The sequence below is a fragment of the Peromyscus californicus genome, unplaced genomic scaffold, assembly GCF_007827085.1.
Source record: "Peromyscus californicus insignis strain IS unplaced genomic scaffold, ASM782708v3 Scaffold_8__1_contigs__length_139910024, whole genome shotgun sequence".
NCBI lineage: Eukaryota > Metazoa > Chordata > Mammalia > Rodentia > Cricetidae > Peromyscus > Peromyscus californicus.
The window spans coordinates 49,613,965-49,633,480 of NW_026294606.1; the positions used below are offsets into that span (position 1 = coordinate 49,613,965).

Here is a 19,516-nt window from a genome sequence, read left to right on the forward strand (position 1 = left end):
TAGCGCCTTGCTAGGCAGGGCTTGAGGTCAGGAAGGGCAGCAGGTGCAGGGGAAGGCTGAGCGCTCTGGCACGCGCCAGCCGATCCCCCGAGCAGCCAGTAAGCGGCGCTGGGCCCCGGCGCTGGCGGCCGGAGGAGCGAGCTGCGGATTACCTGCAGCAGCCGGGGCTGGCAGCTCCTCCCCGCCCGCCCCCAGCCCGCCCCCGCCGCCGCACTACCGGAGCTCCGCGGGCTCCAGGCACTCGCTGGCGGGAGCCGGGGCCGAGCGCGCCGGCCACTGGGGCCTCCTCCCTGCGTCTTCAGGCCGGCCGCCCTCCTCCCGCACCGTGCGGCGCAGGGAGGCCCCGCGCCTCGGCCGCCCCCGCTCGCCCGCCTCCGCCGCGCTGCAGGGGGACCGCCGGGCTCACGGCACCAGCAGCGCGGCCCCGGGGCGCCTCCGGCTCCTGGCTGTGGCCGCCGCAGGGGCAGCGACCTGAGCAGCCGCCGCCGGAGCCCCTAGAGCATCCCGGGTAGCAGTGACTAGAGCGCCCAGAGAAGCCGCAGAAGCAGTAGCAGCAGCGTGAGTGGCCGCTGTCGCCGGGCTCCGCAGGGCTCCCTAGCCGGCCCGGCCAGGAGCGCGGAGCCATGGCTGATGCGGGTGAAGGCGAGGACGAGATCCAGTTCTTGAGAACTGTAAGTGCCATGTCGCGGCGCGCGTCCTCCCTGGGGAAGGGGCGCCCTGGTAGCCACCAGCCGAGTGCCTGCAGAGTGACAGCCGGCTGCGGGGCGGGAGGCGCCCCAGGGATGCTTGGAGGGGTCCGCATCGGCACATGTGTGCAGGTGTGCGTGTCGGTCCGGGAAAGGGCAGGACGCGTGTCAGTGCGCGCGTGTGGAAAACCAAGGGGACCCTGTGCGGTGACAGCGTGGCGAGCCAGCGGGAGGTACCCGGGCGGGTGCTGCCCAGCTGCGGGAGCCCAGACTGGCCAGGGACCTCTCTGACGGCCTCAGGCTAGGGTGCAGAGCCGTGTGTCCGTGGGGCGCGCGGAGAGTGGGGACTCCGGTTGTCGCCGGCCCGTCCCTGGGGCTTTGGGGCTGAGTCTGCGCGCTGTCACAGAGCGAGGACATCGCAATCCGCGTACTTGGCATAGCTCACATAGTGAGTGGCCCAGGGTTGAGGAAGCTGCCCGGAGGATGCCCCCAAGTCAGGATGATACGAATGCCACAAGGGCTAGCTCCAGTGGTCCCCACGGTTCCCGGCGTGGTGACATGGTGGTTTTGTGACGACGGCTTGCAGAGCACATGGGAACCGTAGTGTGTGTGTGTGTGTGTGTGTGTGTGTGTGTGTGTGTGTGTGTGTAAATGTGTGTTGTATGTGTGTGCGCGCCGCATGAAAGCATTTACACAGGGTGGGCATCATGAACGTGTGTTGTCGTTCTCTAAACGCTGGCTTGTTGAATACCTAGTGCAGCAAAGTGCGTGCCTGCAAGTGTGTGTGTGTGTGTGTGTGTGTGTGTGTGTGTGTGTGTGTGTGTGTGTGTGTGTGTACGTGCGCGCGCAAGGCGAGGGTGGCTGCCCGGAATTTCCACACTGGGTGATAGGCAGGGAAAGACTGGCCTCACTCTAATAAGATTCCTTCTCCGTAAGTGCCCCTTGGCGCTGCTGCTTCCTCCCTGACTTGTTTTAACACTGCAGATACTTCCCAGCCGGTTGCTCACCTCCAAACCTGGACTGAACCTCCAGGACCAAAGAAACGCAGGGACTGTGTTAGAACAGTCTAGTTAGCCTTCACCGCATCATTTCAGCCCTTCCTTCCCCACCTCTCTTTCCCCAAGAATATCCTCCTGACAGGATTCCTGGATTTCAACCTAAAACTGCGTTTTTTTTTTTTTTTTTTTTTTTTTTTTGGCTGGGATATCTTCCCAACAGTCTAAACATCCCACTTCCAGGTACAATCCCTTTCATAATCACAGAAAACACCACAGATGGGAAAATTTTGAAATACTAACTAGAAGATAATTTTTAGGTGTGAAACCATGTTGATGTGTTTGGGTAAAATCTGGAGGGTGGCATTAGAAGCCCATTCCCCTGCCCCTTTTGCTCTTCACTGGTATTTTTTTTGGGGGGGGGGTCTTTTGTACATTAGAGGGTATTCCAGAGAGGGCTGGGAGTGCAGATCTGGGTCCAATGGGGAACACTGACCTGAGCCACACTCTGCTGCCCCAGACCTTTAGAGAACATCTTCACTAAGACATTGCTTATGAGGCTATTTGAAGTCTTCTAGCCATATAGTTTATTGCATTTCTTAGTGGACAATTGTCTAGAAGTTCTGTTTTGTTTTTAATGAGTCAAGTCATAGCCTCAAAACTAAAGAATGTCTTCTTCAGGCAGACTATATATTTAGTTTCTATATGGCTTTAAAATTCAGTTTGTAACAGACTCCACAGGGTTAAAATTAGCTAGGAAATTTTGGCTGGTTTTGTACATTCAAGGGCTCCCTGCAGGCTTAAATGTTAAGCCCAGCTTATGGAGATGCTGTTATCAGGATGCTTAATGGGGGACTGAGGGACTGTGCTTGCTTGTAGGTTTTTTTTTTTTCTTCTTCTCTTCTTTCCACATACAAAGTCATGTTAATTCTATGCCACTTAACAGCTGCCTGTCATCCAGAGCAACACCTTTGATAAGTGGGGCTTGGGTAAGGTCTGGCAGTCCTAGGCTGAGATTCTTCTTTTAATAAAACATTAGTAGGTTGTTGTGCTGATGATAAATGACCTTGAAGGAGTAGCACTGTGGAACAGGGTGTGTGTGTGTGTGTGTGTGTGTGTGTGTGTGTGTGTGTGTACCATTCGTATTTTAAAGGAGTGCATCTTTTTCTTAGCTTGTGATTTTAATATGATAATTTTCAGGTCTTTTCCCAGCTCCCCTGTCTGCTGCCCTGGATCCTTTCCATTTTGTTCTTTAACCTGAGCATGTCAGTGGTTCAGTAATGTTAATGAGGTTAGCAAAGGCAAGAGTGCCATTCCTTCATTAGCCTCATCCCCTTGCCCAGCAGTTTTTAAATGTGCAAGTGTCAATATGAGTAATTTCATTTGGCATTTATTTATTTATACAAGTTTTTACTTGCTAGCCTAGGCTGGCTCTCTCTGTAACATAGGATGGTATAGAATTCCCACTCTTCAGAGGGCTGGGATTACAGGAGTCACCATAACTGGCTTCATTTTTTTTCCCTTTAAATTAAAAAAAATAAATCTCAGGCTGGCTTTGAACTTGCTTTGTAGCTGAGGGTAACATTGATCTATTGATCCTTCTGCCTCCCATTCCTGAGTGCTGGAATCACAGCTTGCACTCTCACCACAGGTTGATGTGGTGCTGGGGAATGAACCCAGGGCTTTGTGCATGCCCAGCAAGCGTACGCCAGCCCCCATCTTGTTTTTTAAAGGCACACGTACCAAGGAGCATTAACACTCTGCATATCTTGAGGCAACAGTTATAACTGAGGACTTTCTGGTAGTAATAGACAAAGCTATTATACATAAAAAAAAATCAGTCATGGGGACACCATTACTGTGCAGTGGACCAGACATTTATACAATCTGATTAGCATATCCTGATTATCATCTTGTCTATTGGATTTGAATTTTGCATTCCAGCACATTGATGTGTCTTTCTACAAGCCACAGCTCCTTCCTTTTTCTTTTCTGAAAGAGGTCTGAGATGACTACTCAGGGACACAGAGGTGACATCTTTAATGGAGCCTTTCCATGAGTTATGTATTTTCGGTTGCTATCAAGTATGTCTTCGTTTGTGAGAGCTTTTGTGACTGTTAGCCCATCGGTCCAATTCCCATCTCCTTTCCATTATACTGTTGCTGGTTTTGTTGTCTGCCAAGATTCCTTCCCAGCAGGTGATGGGTGGTTTCCCTGCCAGCTGGAGATGTGCTCCCTCTGATCTGTTTATATTTACAGGGACTGAGAAGATGCTGTGTAAACTTTGGATGTGCCTGACACTTGGGGCAGATGAATCCTATCATAAAATAAACTGTTAGCACCTAATAGATTCACCCACTATGTCCAGACACATGTGTGATTTGAGATGTGTGGCTTCTTTTATCTTAAAAACTTTTATGGCTTTCTCAACATAGCAATGAACTGTAATTTGGTATTTAAAAACACAGATCATTTTTTAAAAAGTAACCATTTATTACTTATTTGGTGTGTGTGTGTGTGTGTGTGTGTGTGTGTATGTGTATGCTCTTTGGTGTTCTAGTGGAGGTTGGGGACAATTTAAAGAGGTCGGTTCTATCATGTGGGTCCTGAGGATTGAACTTAGGTTGCCACGCTTGGCAGCAGGAACTATTATCTGCTGAGTCCTTTTGCCAGCCTAACATTACTCTTTTTCTCAAGCAGTCTTGTACAGTTTCATAGAAGGTATAAGCTATGCCCTTGGCTTAAGAAAACCTGTGTTACTAGATGACCTTGGTAGAGGTTAAGCTCTCAGTCTTCTGCCTTTCCTTTTGTCGTTGTAAGTATAGCTGAGCTACTCTAGTAACACACCCCGTCGGGCAGTCAGTATCATGCACACACAGACTTTAAAATTGGGTCCTTGATGCAGAGATCATTCTACTTTGCAGAAGGAGCTCTTCCATGGGAGGATTTCTTCCTGTGCTTTCCCATCTTGCCCCATAGCGACAAAGAGCATCTTGGGAATTGCTCATCAGTTCATAGCAGTGAAAAGAAACCTTGAGGTCAGTGATCAGTGCTGTGCAGGTAATGTCTGGCCCCGGTTTGTGGAGGGGCAGGAAGATTGCTAGTGTGAAAACGGTGCCTCCCAGCAGTTAGGAACCCCCGGCTCTTTCTTCAGCTGCAGGAGTGTCCATGGGACAGGATCTAGCAAGCTGTGGACATTTGTGCTTTTTGCTTCCTTGATCACAAAACCGCAGAAAGCTTGAGGTTAAAAAAAAAAGCGCACCATGGTACTTTCTCAAGGAACTGATGGGAACTCCTTCCTCATTGCCCAGGATAAGTCATTAGATTTTAAAACAAAAACAAAACAAAACTTAGCAATCAGTGCGTACACTCGCAGGAAGGGCAGGCTCTGCAGCCCCCAGGATACTAATTTATTTGACATTCTGCCCTATTTGTACTTTGGCTTTAGATAAATTTTATTTTTTGTTTTAAAATCTAGACTGACTTAGCAAAGGAAAGATGACAGCATGCAGCACCTGGGTGGCTGCAGATAGCGTCTTGATGAGAGGGAGGGATGATAAGACATGCGTTTGGACCCGAAGACCCAGGGGAAATTCTGTTGATTCAGAAACTCATTAGCTGAGCACCTTCTGCATACACACCAGGATCTTGGGTACTGAGGAAACATTTAGAAGAAGTAGAGAAAGGTTTCTTTTTATTATACATATAAAAGATTTAGAGGCCATGAGGGGACTGTTCAAAGAAAGAAACAACATACAGACCATCTTTAGTCCCGGGTAGGTTGAGACAGTTAGGAAACAGTCCCCACTCTGCCCTCATTTCCCCCATCTTATAAACAATGAAACTCAAGCTTAGTGCACCCAAGGAACTTGACTTCGTGGGTGTCACACTCCAGGTCAATGTCTCAAATGGTCAGAAATATGTGGTACTTCTGAAGCTTTGCTCTAGGTGCTGCACATCTGCCTGACATTCTTTCTGTCCTTATCTTGACCTTCACAGTATCCCTGCCCATGCCTGCCTTCTCCCTCCTGCGTCAGAAAGGACGGCCTCTGTTCTTTCGGAGCCGCAACCCTCACGCACCCTAAACCCTGGGTCAGGAACTGCCTCCATCCTTCTTTGCTGCTGGTCCCCTCTCCACGTCTCCTTTTGGTTTTTCTCATAGCCTATGCATCCCTCCCTCACTGGATTTTTCTTCTTTTGGTTTGACCCTAATGCTTTACTTTGCTGTTCAACTCCTCTAGATGAGGCCTCTGCTCCTGGTCAGCACCTTCCTTTGTGACCCCCTAACTTCTCCTCCTTGTTCCTGAACTTGCTGGGAACCCCTGCTTCCCAAATCTAACCTCCCCTCTTCTTCTGTCCCCCGAGACCCTGCTTAGGAGTTGTACACCTGATCCTCTGTTTTGAAGCTACTTCATGTGGTCAGGGAAGCAGGACACGTTCTGTGATGTTTTATGTATTTTTTGAGTGTGCTTTTGGGGGGTTCACTCCAACTTTGTGTTTGGTTACCCCCAGATTCCATTCTGTTCTTTCTTTGGTGTCTCCTCTGCTTTCATGAGTTTATGTGTGTCTCAAAATCTGAGATCTTTGGGGGAAAAAATGCAACCACGTCTCCATTCATTTCTGAGGGCTGGAGCTGGACGGGGTTTCTGTGTGCTCCTTTTCCATAAGGGCACTGACCTTACTTGCAAGGGAGGCCATCCAATTTCCTTCTGAAGGCCCCACCTATTGAGACTATAATTTTTTTTTGTTGGTTTTTTTTTGAGACAGGGTTTCTCTGTAGTTTTGCGCCTTTCCTGGAACTCACTTTGTAGACCAGGCTGGCCTCGAACTCACAGAGATCCTCCTGCCTCTGCCTCCCGAGTGCTGGGATTAAAGGCGTGTGCCACCATCGCCCGGCGAGACTATCATTTTGAGGGCTGGGATTTCAACATGAATTTGAAGGGAACATAAAAGATCAGAGCATCAGCACCTTGTATTTCAACCTTCATCATCTTTCACTCCTAACAAATATGCCCTGCCTCTTTGAATCCTCCTAGCCCTTTAATGAGGGTTTTATCCCCAGCCCTCAGTTCAGAGTCCTGTCCCACCCAGACTCTCTTCTCCCCTTCAGCCATGACCTCTTAGGATCTTCCCATTCATGTTTATACTTTGTTTTACTGTTTCCATCCTATAAAGAATTTTATGGCATCACTCCAGCTAATGTCGAGTTTGCTCCCTGACCATCCCCCCAAACCCCAATCTGTTTCATCCATTTTAGTTTCCTCTGATGCTTAACTTTGTGTTAACTATCAAGGACAGATTTGAGGAAAATCTATGGCATTTGCAATAGCTGGGCAAATAGGCCAATAGGCACCTTCCTCCATGGTAAGAGTCACTCAAATGTGTTCACCCATAGAAGAGTGCTCTATTGGAGGTGAGATCCCTTTAGAGACAGGGAGTAGAAAGTTTGGTGGGTGAAAGTCTGAAATGAGGACAGAGGAGGTGAGCATGGTATAAGGGACACCATCCCAATAGCTGCGGGGCCAGAGGTGGCATCAGTGTTGAGGACACAGTGTCCACATGCTTGTGTGAGGGACACCATTCTGATAGTGGCAGGGCCAGAGTGACATTGGTGTTGAGGACATAGTGTCCACATGCTTGTGTGAGGGACACCATTCTGATAGTGGCAGGGCCAGAGGTGGCATCAGTGTTGAGAACACAGTGTCCACAAGCTTGTGTGAAGGACACCATTCCAATAGTGGCAGGGCCAGAAGCAGCATCAGTGTTGAGGACACAGTGTCCACATGCTTGTGTGAGGGACACCATTCTGATAGTGGCAGGGCCAGAGGCGGCATCAGTGTTGAGGACAGTGTCCACGTGCTTGTGTGAGGTTGTTCAGGACACATCTGAACAGTTCTAGACACTGGTTTGGAAGTTCCCCTGGTCTCACATACAATATCAACCTGGAGGAATACCTGCCTACCTGTCTGATGTGCTCAGTCAGGGGCTCCCACCGTCATACGGCATTCCCCACCTGCTGTTGTTGCCTGCTTTATTTCTGGTATGCCTGTCTGTACTTGCTGTCTACTGTAGGACTCTTAGGTATTGCGTGTGTATTTTCTCATAAAATTCTTACTGAGTCACTCAGAGTTTGGTACAAAGAAGTCAAGCCATCAGCCAGGATTGGGAGCGACAAGGGTTGGACATAGGGTTGTAGCTCCAGGTGGCCATTCTAGAGCCCTCGCTCACCCCCAAGGTCAACAGAAAATGACAGGAGGACTTGGCTCTTGCTTTCCTCTCTTCCATGTGTGCCTGTATACAAATATATGTGGTTGCATGTCCATGTGTGTATATATACACACATGTATGTGGTTCTGTGCGTGTGTGTGTGTGTATGTGTGTGTGTGTGTGTGTGTGTGTGTGTGTGTGTGTGTGTGTGTGTGTGTGTCTAGGCCAGAGCTCAACCTCACATGTCAGTCTTCAGGAGCCATCCATTTTGCTTCCTGAGACAGGACCTCTCACTGGGACCTGGGGCTTGCTGACTAGGCTAAGCTGGCTGGCTGGCTGGCAAGGCCCAGGGATCTTCCTATCTCTGCCTCTCCAGCAGTGGGATCACAAATATATAATACTACACTTAGTTCTGGGGAATCCAACTCAGTCCTCATGCCCGAGCTATATCCCTAGCGCCTCTTCCTCTCTTTAGAAATATCGTCTACATTATCAAATGTGCATATTTTGCACTCCAAACACTTGGTGAGGGTGTCTACCGCACAGTAGGACATTGTTTAATGTTTGTAGACTTGTTCTCACTCTGAGACAAAACTAGATAATAAATACAGAGAGGTGCAATTTCTTCAAAGTGTGTTAGGTGCTTTTATTCAGCGGTGCTTTAGCTTGAATCGGAAATGTCTTCACAGGCTCATGTTTTGAATGCTTGTTCCCTACACAATGACAGTGTGGGGACTAGGCCCTTCAGCACATAGGCTTAGTTGGCAGAAGCGGGTCCCTACAGGTAGACCTTTGAAAACCGTAGCATAGCCTGGCTTCTCCTGGTCTCTGTTTCTTGGTCTGTCATGATGTGACTCTTCTGCCACTCTCCCACATCCTTCCGGCTTTGATGGACAGAAACTCCCTTAAGCCGTTTGTATCTCTTAATTTGGTTCCAGTGACACGGAAGTCACTAATACAGGGAGCATGTACTTAGAGTGTGCTTTGTTCATGGCAGTGTGCCAGGAACCTATGAAAGGCTGTGAAGCTATGAGAAGACATAGGTCATGCAGAGCAGAAATGATGAAACAACTGGGCCTTGTGCACATAGAAGCTGGAGCCACAAGTTCTGTTTGTGAGGACTGTGCCCTGTGCGCTGTCATGGGGGACAGAGGTAAAGAGGTGATGAGCGTGGCCATGATCTTTAATAGGTGGCATTAGTGGCAGTAAAAGCATACTGCATTTCACATCAAATATGACAACAACAGAGACGGAGCATTGCTTTCCTGTGACCAGGACACTCTTGACATGTGTCTCCAAGGATAAATTCACACTGGGCGTTATGACAGGCTCACAAGTCCTGTTGGGTCATGGGAATGTCAGGAGAGTATTTCATGTTGAGTCACAGACAATGGAAAGCTGCCCTTTGAATGTCTTTGGTGATTCTCAGAGAACCTTGAGTGCTCAGTCCCACTCTTGTCCTCTTTGAGACACTCTAGAGTGGTGCTGTCTTCTGAAGATGGGTCATGTTTTAGTGTGAACCTCTTGTTCTTGTCGTGAGAGACTGAGTCACCCAGGGGTGCCAGAAGAAGTTGTCCCTTTGGCGTCTGCCTTCCACAGAAGAGGACAGCAGATGCGTGAAGGGGAAGAGATGGCTGTGCCGGCACTGTTTATCACGCATGAGGTACCGGCTGACTGGCTGCCATGTGTAGGACATGGTACCCAGTGCTTAGACACAAATAGCTCAGCCATCATTCCTTCCTTGAGAGAGCTTGTACCGTCTCTGTTGGGAGGGATGGAGAAGAAGGGGAAATCAATGTTCTACTTGGAAGAACACTGGGAATGGAGATTGAGAACAGATACTCTTAACAGGAAAGGCTGGTGAGGAGAAAGGGAGACCTGATGTTGTATGCGCTCTCCAAGGCTTCATGGGGAAGACAGGATCTCCAGTTAAGAATTTTCAGACTGAGAAAGAGCTTCAGGAATCCTGGTCCAACCCTACAATTTGATCATGAAGGGAAATGGAAGGACAAAGATGTTGGGTCCATTTATTCAGCTCAGACAGGAGAGCCATAATTCATTTGATTCCTGGAACAGTTCATTTAGTCTATAAAGCCATTAATTGCACGGCTACACATTAGGAAACCGAGTGACAGAGGGGTGAGATGACTTGCTCAAGGGCAATTTATGAGTGAGTGATGTTGGTGAGCTAGGTTCTTCCGGAGGCCAAAATCTTCTCTCTTCCTCCTTCCTCTTTCCCTTTTCTCTTCTTTCTTTCCTATCTTTTCTTCCTTCTATCCCTATCTCTCCCTCTGTCTGAAACTTGCCAGAGACTGACATGGATGACTAGGAAAAAATGGTGACTGGGCTCTCCGCTCCACTCATCCCTTAGGGTTCTCTCTGCCTTTTATTGGCCTCTGAGTTGTTTAAAGCTCCTTGAAGTTGTAGTAATGGTTCTGGAAGCTCAGACTTTGGGGGATGCACCGTGGGCCTCACCAGTCCTCTGTCTCTTGAACCTGCGCCTGCTCACCCTCGGAACTGCAGATTGCATTTGGGGGTGTGCTTGCTGAGTGCACTGGTCACCTGGTGGGCTTCTGTGTTTGCATGTCTTTTGAGTTCTCCTTCCAAGCTGCTGTGACACCATCCTAGTCCTCTCATTGAAGAAGTGAAGCCTTGGCCATGTGTTCATTTGTATTTGTTTGAGTCAGCTGGTTACCTTGTTGGAGAACTGACTTTTCATATCACCAATGTGCCTCTACAGGGGTGGGATTTGGTGAGTTTGGGTGAGGAGAACATGAACAGGGGCCATATGGCTGTCTTTTTGGTTTCCTCTCCCCAGGAACACCTCATTTTGCCCTGCTCTGTGCCCTTTAGACTTCTGCCTGTGGGTGTTGGGAACACGACCTCCCCCCTTGCAGCTCAGGAAGGTTGTTGCTGATCACTGCATGACCCATCCTCTCTGTTTGATTCTGTCCCTTGCTTCCAGCCCAGTCCTTGGCAAGAAGTGATCCTTTTATTAGACTATTTCCAGTTAATCCCACGAGAGTGCCCACTCACTCCTTGGCAGAGCTCTGATGGAATAGGCAGGAAACATAAAGGGGCATGTTTGGGAAATAGAGTGATAGTGTGGGCCGTGGCAGTTGCAGAAGAGCAGGGAGCCTTGAGACCAAGGTCAATGGTTTGAATTCTATATGTAAGGCAAGAAGGGCCTTGGAGTCACTTGTCCTTTCCTTCCCTCTGGGGGGAGGGACGTGATTCAGACCTGTCTGTTAGGAAGATTGGTGAAGCAGCAATTCATAAGATAAATTGGAACAGTGAGAGCACAGCCCAATGCTAAAGCCTATGAGGAGAGTGCCATCTCAGAGTTGGTGCCGGCTAACTAAGGTCTACATTGGGGTGGTGTTTGTGGGCATGCTGAAGGGACCCTGCTGAGAATAGATAGGTAGCTGATTAGATATAAGGCCAGGAGGAAGACACAGATGAGCTCAGAAGGCTTTAGTAATGGGGTGAGGTTGACTTGAAACCAAGAAGGTTTTATGGGGAGCCAGTGGGTTTTGGGTTGCTTTGGAATGTTCTTATGGACCGAATTTTCCCCCTGGAAAGACATGTTGACCCCACTAGTATCCAGAAGGTAACCATATTTGGAAGGACGGTCTTCATAGAGATAATCAAGTTGAAGTGAAGTCGCTGCAGTAGGCCCAGTCCCACATGAACAGTGCTGTCACGAGAGGGGCCTGGAGGATGGATCCACCTCAGAGGGATGATGGGAAGACATGGAAAGCAGCTGTACAGATCACAGTAATGCGACTACCCGCTAAGAATCACGGAGGCTTCTAGGAGCTAGGGTGTGGGGGCAGCTGGGACAGATCTTTCTGTCTATAGGAGGAGCCAACCTTATATTAATATCCTGGTTGTGGGCTTTGACCTTTTCACACTGTGAGATCATAAATGTCTGTTATTTAAGATACTTGATTTATTTTGCTTTGTTAGAGCACAAAGTTCAAAAGTGAACTTTATGCTTTACTTAAAAAATTATTTTGTGTGTGTGTTTTTTTTTGTGTGTGTGTATGTGTATGTGTGTGTATGTTTGTGTGTGTACATGCATATGGAGTCATAGTGTTGATACTGTGGCAATGTCATCAGGCCTCTCTCCCTACAGGGCATGAGGAAGAGGAAGAAAAAGAAAGGTGTAAAAAAAGGGTTGTACTAGTCCTCTTTCCTTCCCTGTAACAAATAACCCACATAATACATTTATGAAGAGGAAGGGTTTGCTTTGACTTACAGTTTCTGAAGTTTTTACTCCATGATCCCTTGCACCCATTGCTTCTGGTCCTGTGTTGAGACAGGTGTGCACAGGAGGGCAAGGGGAGCAAAACTTCACGGCCCGTGTCTTGGTTAGGATCACTATAGCTACCATGAGACACCATGGCCAAAAAGCAAGTTGGAGAGGAAAGGGCTTATTCAGCTTACACTTCCATATCACTGTTCATCACTGAAGGAAGTCAGGACAGTAAATCAAACAAGACAGGAACCTGGAGACCGGAGCGGATGCAGAGGCCGTGGAGGGGTGCTGCTTACTGGCCTGGTCCCTGGCTTGCTCAGACTGCTTTCTAATAGAATCCAGAACCACCCACCCACCATGGGCTGGGCCCTCCCCCGTCAATCCCTAATTAAGAAAATGCCTTACAAGTTTTTCTACAGCCCATCCACACTCAGGAAGCAGTGAGACAGGAAGCCAGACTGGGCTATAAAGCATCAAGGCCCGCCCCCAGTGACTGCTTCCTCCAGGAGACTCTACTTCCTAAAGGTTCCATAACCTTCTCAAACAGTACCACCAGGTGTGGGCCTATGGGGCATTTCACATCTAAATCACAACACCACCTATCAGTGATCTGAAAGTGAGTGTCTGCAGTCAGTGACAAAGCATGGATGGCAGCCTCATTACTGTCCCAAATCAGTGCCTGTCAGGCTTTCCCAAGAGGAATCTTCCTATCTCTCTTTTTGTGTTGTGTCTGTGTGGGTGTAGGTGTACATGCGTGTCTGTGTATGCAGGCTCAGCGGTACATTCATGTATGTGTACACATATGTGTGGAGGCCAGAGGTCAACCTCAAGTGTTCTTCCTCGAGTGGTCCACTTTCTTTTTTTTTGAGTCAAAATCTCCCAGTGGGACCTGGTGCTTATTGATGAGGCTGGGATGACTGTCAGTTAGCCCCAGGCATCTGCCCGCCTCTGCCCCTCCAATGCTGGGATCACAAGTGTGAGTCACCGTGCTTATTCTTACAAGGGGATGGAACTCAGCCTTCATGCTTGTGTGTCGGGTGCTTTACTGAGCCATCTCCCCAGCCTGGGAATCTTATTTTGAGGTGGCTATTATTATACAATATAATAAAATATTATACAATAATATTATGCAATAATCTGCCTGAGACTAACTATACTACAGGCATTCCATGTGTCAAAGACATGACTGGACAAAATATTACCAACTGGCTGTGTCACATGGGATACAGTCTTACCTTGCCTGAATGTGTATGTAGCATTTGTATATGTAACTACATCTACATGTCAATGAAAACTATCCATCCTGTATTTATGTGTGTGTGTGTGTGTGTGTGTGTGTGTGTGTGTGTGTGTGTGTGTGTGTATCACATGCACATGTATGTAGTTGTAGGCATCTGTGTGTGCACATGTGGAGGCTAGAGGAAGATGTCACATGTCTTCCTCTATTCCTCTCTGTCGCCTTCTTCTTCTTCTTCTTCTTCTTCTTCTTCTTTTTCTTCTTCTTCTTCTTCTTCTTCTTCTTCTTCTTCTTCTTCTTCTTCTTCTTCTTCTTCTTCTTCTTCTTCTTCTTTTAAGGTTTATTTATTTTGATGTGCATTGGTGTTTTGCCTGCATGTATGTCTGTGTAAGGGTTTCAGGTTCCCTGCAATTGGAGTCACAGAGAGTTGTGAGCTGCCATGTGGGTGCTGGGAATTGAACTCAGGTCCTCTGGAAGAGCAGCCAGTGCTCTCCACCCCTGAGCCATCTCTCTAGCCCCTGCCTTATTCTTTTAAGGCAGGCTCTCTTATTGAACTGGATGCTCACCATTTAGCTAGACCAGCTGGCCAGTGAGCTCCCAAGACCCACTTCTCTCTGCCCCTACTGGAGTTACATGTCTTTGTAGCTGTGCCCAGCTTTTTGTGTGAGGTGCTGGGCATTTGAATTCAGTTCTTCATGCTTGCACAGCAAGTGCTCTTACCCACTGACACATCTTCTCAGCCCCCATCCTGTGTCCTTTAGAGAACTTTGAAAAAACTAATATTTTTAAAATTGTTTTTTTTGACAAGTTCATATATGTATTCCTTGTATCTTGGTGATATTCACCCCACCTCCTCTTTCCCACACACCTTAAGTCCCCACATCACATTCTCTTCCCACTTTATGACTGCCTCCTCTTGTTTTTGAAAAGAAATGTTGCTGCCTGCCTGGACTTGGGTGGGGCCACCCCCTGACCTTGGGCAACGTACCAGCAGCTACACCTCTGAAGATAAATGACCCCCAACCCCCACCCCAGCCACCATCAACTGCCAGTAGCTCTTCAGCCAGAGGTGGGGCCTCATGATCCCTCCCCTCTCCATGCTGGCATGTTGACTGGCGTTGATCCTGTGCTGGTAACCACAGCTGCCATGAGCTCATGCATGCAGCGGCCTGGTCACGTCTGGAAGACGGCATTTTACAGCACTCTTTGCCATCCTCTGGTTCTTATGCCATTTTCCTTCCTCTCCTCCTTGGTGTCCCCCAAGCCTTGTGGGGGAGGGTCTACTATTTGCACGGCACGTGGTCACACCTATGGAGCCCTGTCCCCCGACCCTATCCTGTATCTTGTTACAAACTTCCTTTGACCAGTGACAGAAGGCGAAGGTCAAGCTTCTACACCTCCATGGGGCAGAATGCCTCTAAGGATGAGCCGCAGCTCAGGCTGACCAAGCCCACACACCCAGTTCTCCTCTTGGAAGAACATGAGCTGCTCCCATGTAAAAGCTGGTGAGAGAGGACTGAGAATCAGATGGAGAGAAGGGAGGGGTGGGACCAAAGTCCTCACCGGCCTCTTCCTCACTGCCAGCCGCAGTGAGACTCGGCTATCTGCTCACCTGGTAAAGGTGATGAGGGGAAAATGTGTGCATAGTAACACTTGGGCACAAAGACGTGGGGAGAGGGTGGCTTTCCAGTGTTTGCACTGCAGAGTGACGAGGCATGGCCATGTCTCCTGGGACGCATTTCTTGTTTGAATCCTGCCTAGGCCGTTTTCTAGAGAACAAAATGTCACGTGAGACTCTCACACGCTTAGCAGAACGAGAACCGTGGCAAGTGTCAGAGCAAACGACATGTTGCTCCGGAGGCTGGGGAAATGGCGCGGCTGGTAAAGTGCTTGCTGTGAAAGCACGAGGATCCGAGTCTGGTGTCTTAGAACCCATGTGGGAAAGCTGGCTGCAGTAGCATGTGCCTGTAATCCCGGTGCTAGGGAGATGGAGACAGGGGCATCCCTGGTCTTGCTGGCCAGCTAATCTAGCCAAACCAGAGAGCTCCAGATTCAGTGAAAGACCCTGTCCCCCCAGAGTAAGGCAAGTGAATGAGAAAGATAATCAGTGTTGACCTCTGGCCCCTACATGTATACATGTTCATACTGCTTTGGAGGCCTCAGACGAGGAGTTGAGTGTCACTTGAGAATGGCGCCTGTGGTTCTCTGGGTCACACTTCATGCAGCTGCACTGTAAGGATGGACTGCTTAGCAAGTGAACGTCACTCTCCCCGCTCTGTTCCTGGCTGTTTGGTACAAAGTGGCGGCATAAGATCATGTGAGGACTCAGGAGGGTGCAGAAATGGATGTTAAATCTTCCTGCTAACAATGACAATGGACTGCCTGGAGCCTGAATAATGGAACCTAGTAAAATCTGACCCAAACAGAATCTGGAAAGGAAATAAAAAAGAACTCACAAATCTTGGCGTCAGAGAGATGAATGATGACATCCTCTTCTGCTTGCTGTTCATATAACCAGGAGTCAAGAACTTTGCATACCTGAGCAGCAGAGCTTCCAAGAAGGGCCCTGATATTGTGGAAATATGCTCTATTTTTAGGTTGGATAAATTCAGTCTCTTTTTATGGGCAGGGAAAATTATTGCTGAAGTGTTTTTGATAAGGTCCTTCTATGCTGTGGACGGGAATCTATTGAGATTATAACATTTAATCATGGGGGTGAAGTGAGGGAAAGATAAATGAGGATAAATTATAGGCTGTGCCTGTGGTTTTTATTTGGGTGCTAATTGCTAAGTTTGGGGGCATTAATTTCTATTGGCTTTCATGATGAGCTTTGTGGTTGTTCCAGTTTTTGTGCATGCAGTGGACACGGGATTGATGACCTATCCGGCTAATGTTTTCACTGTGTAGTGTTGATCTATATGGCTAAAGAAGACCATGGCTATCTGGTGTGCTGGTTAGTTTTAAATGTCAGCTTGATACAAGGTAGAATCATCTGAGAGAAGACCCTGAATCATGGAATTGCCTAGATCAGATTGGCCTGTGGGCATGTCTGTGGGGGATTGTCTTGATTGCTAGCTGGTGTAGGAAGGTCCAGGCCACTGTGGGCAGCAGTATTCTCGAGGCAGGTGGTAATGAGCTGTATGAGAAAGCTAACTGAAAGTGATAAGACAACAGAAGATCAAGGGGCTACAAATCGGAAAGAAAGAAGTCAAACTTTCACTATTTGCAGATGATATGATAGTCTACATAAGTGACCCCAAAAATTCCACCAGGGAACTCCTACAACTGATAAACACCTTCAGTAATGTGGCAGGATACAAGATTAACTCAAAAAAAAAAATCAGTAGCCCTTCTATACACAAATGATAAACAGGCCGAGAAAGAAATCAGAGAAACATCACCCTTTACAATAGCCACGAATAACATCAAATACCTTGGGGTAACTCTGATTAAGCAAGTGAAAGACCTGCATGACAAGAACTTTAAGTCTCTGAAGAAAGAAACTGAAGAAGAGAAAGCTAGTGAGCCTAAGCCTGTTTGTGTGTCTGCAGGCAGCATCCTCAGTTCAGTTCCTGCTGAACTTCTTTGGTGGTGGGCAATGCTGTGTGGAATAGCAAGCCCGTCTGTCTCCAAGCTCTTGTCTTGACTTCCTTCAATGATGGACTGACTAACCTGGAGCTCTGCACTGAAATAACACTTCTTACCTAAGTTGCTTTTGGCCAGGGTGTTTTGTTGCAGCCACGGAGGAAAGTAGGGCATGGATGTCATGTTGTTCCATTTGCTAAGGTAGATAATTCTCTGTCTATGGTGTGTCAGGAGTGGGCAGGCTGCTATTGGTGTATTCCAATGCTTCTTTCTTCATGTATATTTCAAAACAGCTCCCACATTGTTACTAATAAGACTTTAAACTGAAAAGTATCTGAGACTAGCAGCCATGGCCATCTGGGTAAGATTTCCATTAAGGTCCATGCCAAATCAGCCCACACTTCTATATAATATGCTAGCATATATTTTTCTATTTTACCCAAGAGAAAAATTAATGAGATCAATAAAATGCTGGCTAAAACTTTTTATGTTTATAGTGGTAGAAATATAAACTCCATCCAAATTAATTATTTTTGTGACTCTATTCCTCCTTCTCCCTTTCTTTTCTCTCTGTTCCTCACTTCTTTCCTTTTCTTCTTTTTTAGAAGGTCTTGCTATTTATCCCAGGTTAGTCTGAAACTCATTATGTAGCCCAGGCTACCCTTGAACTAGTTAGTGACTTTCCTGTCTAAGGCCCCTGAATGTGGGGATTGCAGATATTTGTCATGAGGTCCAATTTACTTTTGATTTTTATAAAATCAAGTGGCCTGGAACTTACTATGTAGACCAGGCTGGCCTTCAACTCATAGAGATCCACCTGCCTCTGTGTACTGAGATTAAAGGCCTGTGCCACATGCCCAGCTAATTGTAAACATTTTTAATTTACTCTTTGAGAATTTAGCTCTCTCACACACACACTGAATTTAAAAATATTTATTTAATGTATGTGTGCCTGAGTGTATTTATGTGCACACATTCATGGAGAAGCCTGTGGAAATCAGAGCAGGGGATTAGATTCCCTGGAATTGGAATTGAAGACAATTGTGAGCCCATGTGGATACTGAGAACTGAACTTGGGACATCTGCAAGAGCAGCAAGTGCTCTTAACTGCCAAACTATTTCTCCATCCCACTATGAATCTTCAAATTCTTGTTCAAATACATGTTATATCCAAGACATTTAACTGGACTCTATGGTTGTAGTAGAATATATTGGATATTGTCCTTTCCCACAAGATATGATTTCTAAGACAATTTATACCTTTAATAGATTGTTTTGTTCCTATGAAAGCTTTCCAAAGAAGAAACCAAACCTCCGTTGAAATGTTATGTGAGTGTTGTGTAGCCATTGCCTGTGAACTGAGACATTCCACTCTGGAAGGAGGGTCTTCAAGCCTCTCTGGAAGTCTCTGAAACACCTGATTTACAAGACCTCTCCCTCCGAGGCGCTGAAGGGGGAGGGGAGACACTTCTATCTGTTGAACTGCCTGCAGGCTGTGCAGTGTGCTCTGGGGCCCAGCTTTTGTGAGCTCTCGCCCATGCTGGAATTGGCTGTTGCTGATCCATCTGCCTTTGGGCTGCTCCTGTAAGTAATCCAATAAAGTCTCGGGTTTACCACGTTGGACTTTGGTATCATGATTTTGTTCTGTGCTTAGTTTCCTAGCTTGAGTGAGAAGACATTTATTCATATCTCTCCAGGAACAGTGTTGTAACTGCAGCCCAGTGACATCTTATGGTAACATATGTAAATCTTATGTGTGTAGTTTTGAGTTGTTTTCATCCAGATTAGCACATGAGTTAGCAGCTCATAGAACACCTTAACTTTATAGAATCCGAAGGTTACCACTAGGATGTCTTCTAAGAAACTAGATCTGTTCTAGGTATTTTTGTGCTTCGTGTGAGCACAGTAATGCAGTACATTCCACTTTCTCTGTGGCTTCACATTACACCTGTGAGCAACAGTCATGCTGTGCTTTATGGTGACTCATTATTGGCTCGTTCTCTGTGCCATCATTTGTGGGTCCATTCTAGTGACAGACATTGGGGTGCCTATCTAGGCTTACTTTTTTTTACTAATACAATTAAGACCAGAATGAATATTCTCAAATATATTAAATATATATTTAGAGATTTGAAAAAGCACACCTGAAATATAGATATGAGTCAGTTATGATCTGAGTGCAAAACATGTTTCCCAGGCTCATGTGTTTGAACACTTGGTCCCTGCTGCTGATGGTGTTTTTGAGGTTATGGAACCCCTAGGGAGCGGGGCCACACTGGAAGAAGGGGATCACTGAGGCATGGGCCTTCAAGTTTACAGTGGCTCTGCTTCCCATGAGCTGCCGCATGTCACTCTTCCACAGAGCTCTACCACCTTCCCCGCCACAATAGGCTATAGCTCCCGAAACTGTGAGCCAAATGGACCTCTGATGAGTTGCTTTTTGTCAGTTTTGTTTGGTTGTAGCACAGGAGGGAGCAAAAGTAACTCCAGCAATGTTCATTCTGGTGAAAGACTGGGTTAGCATTGACCTATGTGCAAGTTTCCC

At 47.3% G+C, this 19,516-nt stretch overlaps 1 protein-coding gene across 1 annotated transcript in view; it reads left to right on the top strand.

The window, feature by feature from the left end:
- The first annotated feature begins 237 nt into the window (after window positions 1-237).
- Window positions 238-19,516, top strand: part of Ryr2 (ryanodine receptor 2) — a 594,119-nt gene continuing 574,840 nt past the window's right edge. Inside the window, 1 exon segment of the mRNA XM_052728780.1 lies at window positions 238-671. Coding sequence (XP_052584740.1) covers window positions 624-671 — 48 coding nt within the window. The 5' untranslated portion in view covers window positions 238-623.